This window comes from Sarcophilus harrisii, chromosome 1, assembly GCF_902635505.1.
Source record: "Sarcophilus harrisii chromosome 1, mSarHar1.11, whole genome shotgun sequence".
In the NCBI taxonomy this organism is placed as follows: domain Eukaryota; kingdom Metazoa; phylum Chordata; class Mammalia; order Dasyuromorphia; family Dasyuridae; genus Sarcophilus; species Sarcophilus harrisii.
In genome coordinates this window covers 644,126,031-644,140,299 of record NC_045426.1, presented here as the reverse complement: position 1 = coordinate 644,140,299, position 14,269 = coordinate 644,126,031, and the positions used below count along the sequence as shown (strand labels likewise).

The window sequence follows — 14,269 nt, the reverse complement described above, 5'->3', positions numbered from 1 at the left end:
TATTATACATCCATATTGATATAAAATGAGGACTTTAGTTTCTTTTAACACCATCACACCCAAAGTCTAAAAATCAACCACTTCAGAAGAAAATTCTTCACAAATAGAATGATGAACTGATATGAGGTAATAATATTTAAAAATAACCACTAGCTTAAGGCTCAATTTATTCTCCTATTAAAACTTTTGAAAGGCATGGAATAGCTAATACTGAGTTTAAGTATTTAATATGAGTTCAGAAAATGACTAAGGAAAAATTGAAATACTGTTAATTGCATATATGCTGCATATGCCCTTAATAATTTAGCTAGTAATTATCTATTTTAACTTGTGATAGTTGATGTCAGAGAACTAATATTGAACTGGTTAAGATTTGTGGCTCTTGAAAACTTCAAACTTTATACACATAATTAGATTTATGGCAAAGTGCTATTGTGGAGATAGGTTTACCAAGACTCAGTTCTGTGACCCAAGCTGTTGAGTTCTCCAAAGCAGCATCTTTTCCTCCTTTATATTGATTGAAGTTAATTTTTGCAGAGGATGCCATACAACATTAATTTAGTTTCTCTGATGAGGATGCACAGTTTCCATGAATGGACAACCCCATACTTAAGCTAAAGTTCTATCTTCTGTAATCAAAAAACTCCTTTTCTAACTTTAGAACTACTTTATTCTCTACTGGATGAGTGAAACTCATTCATATCTCCTCATTTTGACAAACTCATCCCTCGTTGACCTGATATTTCTGCCAGGTGCTGTGCAGCAGCCAAGTCAGCTTCATTGCTGCCACCACTGCCACTTTGGATGGGGTCATGTCAGATCTGCTGGTTGTGTAGCCCAGCATATGCAGTGTTCCAAACCCCAAATCCCCAGTCTCCAGAAGAAAGGTTGGCACATTTTTTTTCATCCCTTATGCAGCACCAAATTTAAAGGTATTACTTGAGCTGTGTCTTGAAAGAAGTGATTCTGAGAGATGGAGGTAAGAAGTATATTTCAGACATAGGGAGTGGAGAGAGAATAGAGGTGGGGAGATGTAATGTAATCAAATTAATTTAATGTAATCAAATGTAATGCAAAAGGCATAGAGCTGGAATGTTGGGTGAAGTCCTAAGAGAAAGCTAGTTTGGATGAAGTGTGGGAAGGAGAGGAATGTATAGCAAGACTGAAAAGATGAGTTGGAGACCCTTTATAAAAAGACCAAACAAGAAGAGTTTTTATGTTATTCTACAAGAAATAGGGAGCTATTGAAGTTGATTGAGTAAGGGAATGACATCGTCACATCTACATTTAAAAAAAAAAAAAAAACCTCTTTGGCAACAGTCTGCAGAACTGTTGGCAAACTATGCTGCAGAATAGGCCAAAACAGAAAAAACCAATTAGAAGGCTATTGCAATAGGGTGGCAGCTATCTGAATTAAGAAATCATGTACAAATGATGTTAGGAAGACAGAAGGTATGATTTGGACATAAAGGGTAATACCATAAGCAAATTAGGAGAGCGAAGATTAGACCTCAGATTTATGGAGAAAGGCAGAATTTGTGACTAAAGAAGAGATAGAGAATATTATGAAATGCAAAATGGATAATCTTGGTTACATTAAGTTTAAAAGGTTTTGCACAAATAAAATCAATGCAAAAAAGATTAGAAAGAAGGAAACTGGGAGAAGAGCTTTACAGAAACTTTTTTGCTGTAGATATATAGGGAATTGAGTCAAATTTGTAAAAGAAAAAATAGATGTCTACAGGACAATTTGAGATGTACAATTAGATAGTTGGAAATGTAAGAATGGAAATCAACAGAGAGATTAGGGCTCTGTTTGAGAAACTCCAAAGGAAAGTATGGGAAAAGTATTAGGAGGCCTATCAAACTGAAGGTCTATAGAGACATGGTGCTGATCTCATTGTTGTATGCCTGTGAAACCTGGACAATATACTAGATCTATACCAGGAAATTAAATTGCTTCCATTTGAATTGTCTTAGGGAGATTCTGAAGATCACCTGGCAAGATAAGGTACTGGATTTCTGAAGTCCTTTCTCAAGCTGAACTGCCAAGCTTTCAAACTTTATCCTAGTAAATTACATTAAGTGCAATTTTGATGGCTAACCACATTGTTCAAATGTCAAATATGCACTTGCCTAAAAAACTTTTATAAGAACTCACATAGGGCAGGGGCTCACATGGTGGTCAGAAGAAGTAATACAAGGACACCCTCAAGGTCATTCTGAAGAACTTTGAATTATGAGACATGGAAAACACTGGCACACGATCATCCAACATGACTTGCTTGCATCAAAGAAGGCTCTATGCTTTGAACAAAGCAGAATCACAATGGCACAAAAGAAACATGAGATATGCAAACTTAAGAGACATCTCCCTCCCAAAAGATGATACAGGCTATTTGTGTCCCACTTCTGGTAGAACCTTCTGAGTTCATATGGGTCAGATCAGCCACAGCTGGATACACTGTACATTGACCCCAACATTGTGGTGTCATTTTGTTGTTCTTCAAGCATGAAGGACAAACAATAACTTCTTATTTGTCCCATAGGTTTTAAACTTGCCTTGCCTTGCCTACTACTCTTATTCCTTAATCCTGCTCTTTCTCCTATAAACTTCTCTCACAAAAGCCTAAAGTAGAATCTCCTTCAAGTTCTTCAATTTATCACATTTCTTCTCTTATCTTATCCCTATTCAGACAACATTCTTCCATAGGATTTGATAGAAGAACCTGTTCCAGCTGAATTTCATCTTACTTGATTAGGTCCAGTGTTTAACCTTTAAAATTTTCTCAGATACTGTGGATGTTAACTTTCCCTCTTAACATAATATCATTTGAAAATTTCATAAAATTGAACTATCTTCTCAGTCATTAGCAAACATGTTAAATAGCACATGCTCTCCACTAGAGACCTTCCAAGCTAACATTGAATCATTGATGACTACTCTCTGGATCATTGATGACTACTCTCTGGATCCTGTTATTCAACTTGTTGCAAACTCATTTAACTATATTAGCCTATTTTTCTCTATAAGACTTTCTCTTTCTCTATAAGACTGAATGGAAAATAAGTCATAAATGTGCAGTCTAGGTATACTATGTGTTTGGCATTTATCTCATTGACTAATATAAACTTCTCAAAAAAGGAAATTAATTTAGTCTAGTATATCTTGTTCTTGATGAAATCATGCTAGATCTTTAATGATCATTGCTTTTCTTTGCAAGTAATCACAAACTAACCTTTTAATAATATTTCCTAAGATTTTGCAAAAAAATCAAAGCAAGCTCATCAGTCTATAGTTTGAAGAATCTCCCTCTTCCATTTTGAAAGTCAGAACATTTGCCCTTCTCCGGTCCTGTAGCATCTTTTCCATTTTCCAGTTTCTCAAAATTCACTGACAGAAGTTCAACAATCATATCTTCCAGCACCACAGGATAGAATTTGCCTAGGCTTGCCAGCTATCCATTACTATTGTGTTTCAATTTTCTGTTGATTGTACTCTATATGAAGATCATTCTGGTTGGCAAAGAGAACAAAATAACAATTGGCTCATTTTATATTTTCTTCATTTTCTGTGACTAGACAAGGAAAGTTTCAGGATTAAGAATCACAAATGTCACATTTTAGGCCATCAAAGATGCTGAGACTCTGGTGGATGAGTTGCGGCTAGCAGCAGAGAAGGCAGAAGAGAAGCTGGCACTGGCTCGATTGGAGCTGAGAGAGCAGACCCAAGAGGGTGGGTACCTGGGCCTCAAACTACTAGGAGCCTTACACACTTGGGTTCGCAGGACCTGGCTGAGCTGGGGCCCTTTGGCTCTCCCACTGACCCATCCAAAAGGGGTTCCGGGACCTTTGGAGGGAATATTGGTGTTCTGGGGGAAGTGGAAGGTGTCGGGACATGGTCTTTGGGTCTCTGTTCTAATCATTCCCACAGAGGAGGGAGAGCTACCCGGGCTGAAGTGTCCAGTGGCCGAACTTCATGATGTATTGCTCAAGGATGTGGGTGATCGAATTCAGGCTGATGGGCGGTCAGTGCAAAGTGGACAATGAGTCTTGGGGTACTGGGATAATCAGAAGGGTTTGAGGAATTGGGAAATTATTTTAACTGAAGGGAGGTTAGTGTGACTTGGTGATAGGGGTGGAGAACGAGGACAAGGACCCATCAAGGTCATAGCTATGTTGTCAATGGCCTCCCAGGTGGCCTCTGGTTATTGATCCCTCAGGCCAAGCAGCCACATTCCTTCGCTACCAGGACACCAACTATCTGGACACCCTCAACCCAGCCCATATGCAGCCTGACCGTGTGCGCCTGGCATTGCTTGGGGCCCTCAGGTGGGGAAAGGGAGGTGCAAACCCATTCCTGGTTTTGCAGGACAAGCATGCTCATCCAGCTCCAAAAACCCAATTCCCAGGGCAACTTCTCCCAAAACTTGAATGATCCCTTCCTCACCTTCCTTCTGGACTCACTACCACAAGCAGACCCCCTACTATTCCTCCTCAGTGGGTCCCCTATGGCTTCATCCTGTCTTCCTCCTAACAGGAGGCCTCCCAGGAGTAGAGGTCCTGGGGTAAGGGTAGAGGAGATACTCATCATATGCACCCCCTTTTTGGTGCTGGCACTTAGGTTTGGAAAACCCCTCGTGTTTGATATGCGTGAGATTGACATGTTCGAGACGGTGAAAAGGCAGTTAGACTCCATCCAGCCGGAACTGGCCCAGGATCTTCTCTCCAAGAATTTGCTAAACAAGGACAAGTGAGGGGAGGCTATGATGGGGGGACTGGAGGGGAAGGGGCAGTCCTTCCACAACCTCTTACCTATCCTAGTAACCTCCCTCCCTGATTCTTTTGACTCTAGCAGTTCTCTAACCCAGCCGACCATCCCCACCCTCACTGATCTTCTTTGACCCCAGTGAGCTTTGGGTCTGACATCCCTGATCCCACTGACCCTTTACCCCCAGATTCCTGTCTCTCATTCGCCCTGGGGATGGTCCTGAGTATAACCGCAACCAGTTCCAGATCTCTCGGACCATTCATTTCAAGGTCTTCTTCGTGACAAAAACCAAAAGGCCACCAGACTCTCAGCTACAGACCCTACTCCCTATCCAGGTGCTACTGCCCAAGGACCGATACTAGGCATCTTACAACAAGAAGGGGCAGGGTAAGGGGCAGGGTGGGACTGAACAATAAACTGAATGCACAGGTTTTGGGCACTGTCCATGGCTAGGATTGGGAAGAAGAGCTTCACAGGAGGAGGAGGATGGAAGATGCATGTACTAGATCGGGATATGTGTCATGGGGCAAAGTGTGTGTGTGCGTGTGTGTGCACTGGGTAAATATGTGTCAGAATGAGGCAAGGGAGACTGCTCCTGGGTTTATTTTGGAAAGACAGGACTGTATTTGTGTGGATTTCAGAAGCTTATATTTGGGTATGAGGGAGGGACACTGTATATGTAATCGGTTGCTGGGATCTCACACACTTTGCCCATCCCTTCCATGAACCTTAGTTACAAGGAGAAATTGTGTTTTTCTTCTTGGTTTTCTGACCTGGGAAATCTCAACTGGACACTAGGTGGCAGGAGGTACCACCTAGTGTAAGACAAAGATAACTGAAGGCAATGGATTTTGAGCAGTTAAAAACAAAGATACTGAAGGCAACTGAGAATCTTTTCTCATTTAATATGCCTAAGGAGCAGAGTCTTACAGACCCCCAACTCCTGATTTCTCCATCCCTTCCATCTAACCCTTAGTCCTGATAGCACCAGCATAAATCAGTCACATGGAGAGCTTTGGGTTATGAGCTTTTTCAGGAGATCAGAAGTGGTCATAGAACCAACTTTGAAATACAGTTAGAAGCCATTACATGTTTCCGAGGGCAATAATAAAGAACATTTCATTGCTAAGTCCACAAAAGGAGGCACCATTATGCCATTACAGAGATTCACAAATTCTGATTTAGAAGGCAAAAAGTTAGATCATCTAGTTTGATACTCTCATTTTATAACCAGAGAAGCTTGAGACCTAGAGAGTTGGGGTGACTTGCCCAGAGTTAGAGGTGAGAGAAAAGGCATGAATACAAGTCCTCTGACTCCACATTTGGTGTGTTTTTGATTGTTAAGCCAGCACAGAACATTTCAACTTTCTCATCTGAAAAATGATGGGGTAGCTAGGTGGTACAGTAGATAGAGTGCCAGCCCTAGAGGATCCAAGAGCAAATCCTTTCTCAGAAGCTTATTAAATAACCTCAGGCAAGTCACAACCTTCTTGAACCAGCAAACCATTCCAGTATCTTTACCAAGAAAATCCCAAGAGGAATCAAGCAAAGTTGGACAGGACTAATCAACTCCTCCCCCTGAAAAGAAAAGGAGATAGCCTCTGCAATGCCTTCCAGTCCTAAATCTATTTACTTATTGTAGTGTCAATAGTTTTCATTGCCTTCTTCTCAGTCCATGCTCATTTAACCAATCCAACAAAATCAATTACAGAATAATCAATTTTATTTCCTCACAAATTAACCATTACAACCAAAAAGAAAAAAAAAAGACTGCCATAATTAAAAATGATTTTGCCTGGGGAAAAAACAGTCGAGGAGATTGGGTGTGATAGTAGACAGTCTGAGTACAGTCAGTTGATGGGTGGCAACTCAAGACTGAACTGTGGAGGCCACCATGGGGAACCCTGAACCCTAATCCTTGGATGTAAGTACCTTTTACCCTGATTCTGATTATAACTCTGCTGAGGTGATGTACTGGAGATTGTACAAAGGCAAGAATAAAATATTCCCAGACTTCAAGGAGTTCATTCCACAGATAAGATAGTTTGTGGAGGAAGAAAAAACTTGTAAGGATCAGAAAAAAGATTTTGCATTAAAAAAAAATAAAACCCAACCTTGCCAAGCTTTGAAGAAGACCAAGGTTTCCAAGAGATGAAGGATGGATTAAAGAGGGAAACAACTATAAATGAGCCCTAATTTGGAGGCTATAGCAATACTAGTGAGAGAAGAAAAGGAACTGAGGCAGGTGGAAGAAAGGAGAGGGAATGTGAATATTGAGTTACATAAGTCTTGCCAACAGTGAATATGGGAGTTGCAAGGTAGAACCCAGCTGTATAATGGAAAGTGGAAAATGGGCAATTAAAAGAATGGTGCTTTATTCACTCCGCATTGCACAATGGTTGTGCAGTGATGAGTGGAAGCCTTTTCCAATATTGGACATGGATTCAGAAATGTAATTTTACAGGGAAAGCATAGCAAGACAATATCCCATATGAAAAGCTTTGATGAACACACTCCCCTCCTGTCCTCTTTTCTCCCTGCCTCAAATTAATGATTTCTGGGGCTTCATTAATAGAAGCATAGTTTTCTTAATGGAAAGAATAGTCCTGTTATGTTTACTCTGCCTTAATTAGACTTTCTGGGTCATCTCTTTGGATCACTGTTGAACCTTGAAGTCAAGTAGAACAACTTATGGACTTGAGAGAAATTGATTATAGTAGTTTATTTGATGGCCAAATCTATTACAACCTCAGAATCCACTGTTTGGAATTATAATTTTAGAGCTGGAAAGGACCTTAGAGCTCATCAAGTCTTAACTCATTTTACAAATTAAGTAGCTGAGTTCCAGAGAAATTATTTGACTTGCCTAAAGTCACATAGGCAGTAAATGATAAAAATAGGATTTGAACTCAGGTTTTGTGATTCCAAAACCAATGATCTTTCCTCCTGTTGCTTCATTTTCAAGGACGTTGACAAATTGGAGAGAGTGCAGCCAGGATGGCTCTACTAGGATTATTGAAGGAACTGGGAACATATAAGTATTTGAAGGGTGGTCAGGTAGATTAGACTTGTCCTGCTTGGGCTTCAGAGAGCAAAACTAGGAATAATGAATGAAAGTTTCAATCAGATTTAAGCTTTATGTAAGAGATAACTTTTTTTTTCTTAATAGCTTTTCTCCCAAAATATGTGCAAAGCTAGTTTTCAGCATTCACCTTTGCAAAATCTTGTGTTCTAATTCCCTCCCTCTCTCCCTTCCAACCCATTCCACAAATGGCAAGCAATTCAATATAGGTTAAACATACAATTCCTCCCTATTTTCATATTTGCCATACTGCTCAAGAAGAATCAGACAAAAAGGTAAAAGAAAACAAAAAAATGAAAATACTATACTTTGATCCACATTTAGTCTCCATAGGCTCTCTCCATCACAACTCTATTGGAATTGCCTTGAATCAACTCATTGTTGATAAGAGCCATAGTTGATCATCACATAATCATCTTGTTGCTGTGTATATCATGGTCTCTTGGTTCTACTCACTTCACTTAGCATCAGTTCCAGGATTTTCTGAAATCAGCTTGCTTATCATTTCTTAAAGAACAATTATGAGGAATAACTTTCTCACAAAACTGTCTAAAGTAGAATGGGATGCATTGCCTGGTCATAGGGTCTCTCACACCAGAGATCTTCATCCAATGGCTGGAAAAAGATGAAACTTTATGGAGCCAGGACTGATCATAGAGGTCAACACTGCTTTCTTGATTAAACTTAACAGTCTTGTTCTTGGGGTCCTCATTTTTTTTAATATATTTTTTAAATTTATTTAATAGCCTTTTATTTACAGGTTATATGCATGGGTAACTTTACAGCATTAACAATTGCCAAACCTCTTGTTCCAATTTTTCACCTCTTACCCCCCACCTCCTCCCCCCGATGGCAGGATGACCAGTAGATGTTAAATATATTAAAATATAAATTAGATACACAATAAGTATACATGGGGGTCCTCATTTTTGAAATCCTTTCTCCTCCAACATGTCCTTCCCATACAGGGCTGCAACTTACCATATGATGTCTACATACCTACATACCCACACCACTCCAGAGCTATATTTACCCACTATTTGTCTCTGTTTCCCTGCTTTCTACAATTCACTGAGAGTAGCAGGTGGTGTGATTAACCAGCTAGTGACATCATAGATTATTTAGCCATTAAATAAGTTATCTCATCAATTTCAAGTTCATAAATTGCTCCTGACTCCCAAGATTCAACAATGTTCCAGAGAAATGACTTCGAATATGCCTCACTCCACTTACCAAAAATAGGAATTCATTTCTCTGAGTTCTATTCCAATTTTGTAATTATCTTTCACAAGGATTTGAAAATTCACTCAATGACCATATAGTTTATTGAAATAGTTAAGTAACCTAAAACCTAAACTATATGAGACTTTCAAATAAGTTGTAAGATGGCCCTTGGGATCTATTCCCCTTTTCTCTCCATTCTGGAAAATCACCCAGATTCACTTGTTATTAAGTTGATATTAAATGCTTTTGCTTTAAATGCAAATATCTAGCTTGGTCTAGAAGAGATTGATGGAATATAAGGCTCAGTGTTATGTATTTGAACAGCTAGTAAAGTTGTAAGGAGAAGGGTTGAAGATAAGGCAAAAGAAGGGATTTGGTCAGTTTTAAAACTTGAAATTTCCTGAGTAATCATTCAGATGGAACAGGGAAAGGAATAGCCGACTGCAGTTAATTCATCTCACCATGGCTGTATTTCAGAGTAGCTATACCTTTATGTCAGTCTGAAATCTCACTCCATTGCACTCCATATCTGCCCCTTCTTTCTATCTACAACAGATTCGTAGTTCACAAGGTTTCTACTTAGGTCTTTTCAGAGTTTTCCAAGAATGAATTCAGCTCTTGCCACCACCCTAGCTGCTACTGGGCATTGGATGCCCTTCTACTTCAGAGTTCAGAAGCAAAATACAAAATGGAGTTTGAATGGATTTTTATCCCCCAAATCCACGAAACTCATTTCAGGGAGTCTCCTCAAGGACTAGCAAATGCTGGAAGATTTATACTGCAATACATTTCTTTGTCTTCCCTAATCTACCCTACTTCTTGTAAGACATAGAAAAACCTAGTAACATTATTTTTCCCACAGAAAGGAAAGGGAGGTTCTGAGGGAGGTTTTCATTCCATCCAGTCACAGAACAGAGATAAGAAGAAAGAAATGAAACTCTTCCCATGGTATGATTCAGTGAGATTAAATATTCTGTGCCTTGGAGAAAATGGAAGAAATATAAGAAACCATCCCTTCCCTTACAAAGTTTACAATCTATCAATAGAAGCTTATACAAAGCAGCTTTGGTTTGCTTATAGTTTTAACTCTCTGAAGAGTACTCACTGAAGTATACTCTGACAAAACATTCCCAGGGTACCTTATTCCTGTACACTGTGGGCTGTATCAAAGATAACTATATAGAGAGTGTCTCTGGTATAAACAATGACTTTGGTACAGATATGGACACTGCCTCCAAACTGAAGCTTCTGCTAGCAACTGGCCAAAATGCAGAAAAGACTTTCAGACACCCTCATTTATTTAAACTAAATAACTAAACCTCTCTAGCTGTGTTGGGAAAACAGGAGAATTAGAGATTTACCATGTGATTCACTTTTATTAAGTTGATATTAAATGCTTTTGCTTTAAATGCAAATATTATCTACCCTGGTCTAAAAGAGATTGGTGGAAAATAAGGCTCAGTGTTATGTATTTGAATAGATGAACACAAATAGATTATCAGAAAGTTATGCATAAATAAGAAGGTATTCACTTTTCTTGAGCCCTGCTCCCTATACTATTTATATTCTAGATAACTGGGTGGCTGGAGAATCATGTCAAAATTTGGAGAAATTCTTTATTGCTGTATATCAATTTCATGAAGGCATACTTGCCTGGGTTCTGGACAAAGGGCAATGTTCTCAAGCTTTCCCAGTCACCAGGGAAGTAAAACAAGGCTATGTACTTGCTCCCATGTTTTTTAGCATGATGTTTTTAGAGATGCCAGATGCCTTCAATGAGAATGAACATAGCATCAAATTCAGCTACCAGTGGTAAATTATTTAACTTGAAAAGGCTACAAACTAAGATTAAAGTGCATGATTTTTCACTCACATGATTTTTACTCCATGTAACCTCTGAAGCTAAGATGAAACAAAATATGGATTGATTCTCGGATGCTTATGCTAATTTTGGCCTAATAATTAACACCAAGAAAAAAAGGTTCTCCACCAGCCAGCATCACACCATCTGGAACCATCGAATACAGCCAATGGAGAAGTTGTGAATACTATGGAAGTTCACTTACCTTGACAAGTATACTTTCTAGGGATGTACACATTGATGATGAGGTTGACCCATTATACGCCACAGGAAAGCAGCTTTAGATGAGAGATTGAAGATAAAAAAGTGGGAATGATGGACAGTTTGTTGGAGAAGATAAGATGGAATGGGAGTTCAGTATTTGGGAGGCTCTGAAGGATGACAGAGGAGGAGTAAAGTGTGCAACAAAAGAGGTATTAAACTGCCTACCAGATTTAAAGCCATTATGCTGACCTGTAAAACATGGCCAGTATACCACCGCCAGGCCAGGAAACTGAATCTATTCCATTTGAATTGTCTTAGGGAGATTCTGAAGATCACCGGGCAGGATAAAAAATGGAGAGCCTTTGTGGAGTAAACTGCCAGGCATTCAGACTCCACTGCAGAGAGCACAACTCCAACGGGTTGCTCACATTGTTTGAATGCCAAACATTTGCCTAAAAGACAATTTTTCAGAGAACTCACACAAAGAAGATGTTCAATGATGGTCAAAAGCAGCAATACAAAGATACTCTCGGGGTTTCTGAAGAGCTTTGGAATTTATTGGGTAGTGCACTAGTACAGGCTCATCCAGCATGGCATGGACTTAAAAAAGGCTCTGTATGGGGCAGCTAGGTGGTGCAGTGGACAGAGCACTAACCCTGAAGTCAGGAGGACCTGAGTTCAAACCTGACCTCAGACACTTAACAGATCCTGACTGTATGACCCTGGGCAAGTCACTTAACCCCAATTGCCTCAGCAAGAAAAAAAAAGAAAAGAAGAAGGCCCTGTGCTCTATGAGCAATGCTGAATTTCAGTAGTTTAAAAAAAAAAAAAAAAGATGCCCAAGTTTAGAGACATCTCTACCCCAAATATTCACATGTACTATTTGGGCCTAACCTATGGCAGAGTATTCTGAGCTCCTATTTGTCGGTCACAATCAGACACTCTATACTTTGACTCCAACAGAGTGTTATTACTTTGGTGCTCTTCAAGAATGAAGGACAATAACCAGCCAGCCAGCTTGGTACCCAGTAGATAGAGCTCTGACCCTGGAGTCAGGAAAACCTCTGGGTGACCATAGTCACACACAGTTGTGTGACTATGGTCAAGGAACTTACTCTCTGATTGCCTCAGTTTCCTTATTTGTAAAATGAGGATAATGGTACCTACCTCTCAGTGTTGGGAAGCTACATCAAAGTAAGAGAAGCTGTGTCAGGAAACTGTTGTCCTACCACACATGTCTGTGTCTCCCCTATCCTCAAAAAACCTTCACTCGATCTTTCCTTCCTCACTAGCTATCATCACATTTCCCTCCTCCCTTTGTGTCCAAACTCCTTTAGAAAGCTAGCTACAATTAGTGTCTCCCTCTTCTTTCCTCTCATTTTCTTTTGAATTCTCCATAGTCTGAGAGAGAAAAATATGACTTCTCATTTCTACTATATTGAGTCTGATTTTATGCTGTATTAATTTTATAATTGAGTCTGTATCCATCTGGTTTCAGTTCAACTCAGAAATCCAACTGAGCCTAGTTCATAGTTTAGTTTAAAGGAAAATTTATTATCTCTCCTCTTGAATCATTATCTCCTAGGACAGTTAATAAATATTCATTTGTTCAGCCCTACAAAGTTACCATCCCTACAAAGTTACCATCCCCAAAAGATATGGTCTGTTCTTTTCTGTTTTTGTGTAAAGAGATTTTTATCTCCCAAGGAGAAAGCAAATCTGTCCCTAGCAGACTACAGGATACAGATGGACCGACACAAAGTAATTAACTTTCCTTAATTGATAGAGATGGGCAGTCAGACCCACGTTAGTGTGAGTGACCCACTTACCTCAGTGTCATTTTACTCACCACAAGTCTGATCTCTCACTTCATCATTCAACCGAAACAGCTCTCTCTAAAATTGCTTATGACCTTTTAATTACCAAATCCAATGGCTTTTTTTTCAATACTCATCTTTCTTGACCTCTCTGCTACTTTTGACACTATTGATCACCCTCTTCTCCTTGATAGTCCCTTCTCCCTTAGGTTTCAGGACACATTCTCTGCTGGTTCTCCTCCTACCTATCTGACTATTCCTCCACTGGATTTTTATCCAGATCCTCCCCACGTCACTAATTGTGGATATTCCACAGTAATCAGTTCTGCGTATTATTTTCTTCTTCCTTGATGCTATTTTAATTCATTATTTCATGACTTTCTATCGATTCAGTTATCTCTGTGCTGATGATTCTCAAACCTACTTATCCAGCCTTATCCTTTCTGTTGACCTCCGTTTTCACATCTTCACCTATCTAATTATATATCTCAAATTGTCCCATAGACATCTTAAATTCAATATGACTTAAACTGAACTATTTTCTCTCCTCCCTAACTTGCCTGTTATGGTAGAGAATACCACATTCACCTAGTTACTAAGGCTTATAATTTAAGTTTCATTCATGACTCTTTCTTTTATACTTTCCATATCTAATCTGTTGCCAAAGCCTGAAGTTAATTTATAATATGGGCAAAGAAGGCTTGTCAATGGAAAACCAAGGCCTGTTTATGTAAAGACAAAGAGAGAGGGACTCTGTACCATCTATCTTGATGTGTGACTTCATCTTTAAACCAGCCTCCAATTACTATAAATGAGCTGTCTCATCTCCTTTCTGTTTAAATTTTCTCTCCAGTTTTTTTGTAAAGTGGACTTGAAGAAGAAACAAAAAAATACTTCCTTCCTAACTTTCTCCCATCCCAGGCTAACACAAATATATAAGCCACTGTTCACCCATAACACACAGCCTTTTCCAAGGTCAGTTCAAAAAACTTGTGATCCAAATCACTGACATTCATTCTTTCTTGATACTTTATATATTCTGGTTAATCAAGGATTGTGGACTGATCTTGTTGTTTGTCCTTCTTTCTATAAAAAGGACCAACGAATGGCATCAGGAGGAGATTCACTTAACTTGCAAGTAAATTGGACTTAAGTGAGGAAGAGCTATGCAAAGTCATCAACTTTATTCTTTCCTCCAGGATTATCAGAATCCACTGACAATACATGTCAAGATGATTGGTGATGGCCCAGAATGCAGTAGGAGACCTTAGCCTCTTTAAATTAAGATCTTTTCCAGATCCCAGTGTGTC

The 14,269-nt window shown here is 39.3% G+C and overlaps 1 protein-coding gene across 6 annotated transcripts in view; it reads left to right on the top strand.

Moving 5' to 3' along the window:
• IQANK1 (IQ motif and ankyrin repeat containing 1) overlaps positions 1–5,271 on the top strand; it is a 50,325-nt gene extending 45,054 nt beyond the window's left edge. Inside the window, exons 11-15 of one of the 6 annotated variants that reach the window (XR_004231147.1) lie at positions 3,628–3,736; positions 3,935–4,028; positions 4,253–4,332; positions 4,625–4,753; positions 5,041–5,131. Coding sequence is in view for 4 of the 6 variants with exons in the window: in XM_031947433.1 (XP_031803293.1) it covers positions 3,628–3,736; positions 3,935–4,028; positions 4,198–4,332; positions 4,625–4,753; positions 4,959–5,133 (642 nt within the window). In the remaining 2 variants the exon portion in view is untranslated. Of the gene's footprint in view, positions 1–3,627; positions 3,737–3,934; positions 4,029–4,197; positions 4,333–4,624; positions 4,754–4,958 lie in introns of all 6 variants that reach the window. The other 5 variants (XR_004231146.1, XM_031947433.1, XM_012541952.3 and 2 more) reach the window with 5 other exon arrangements.
• Positions 5,272–14,269: the final 8,998 nt, after the last annotated feature.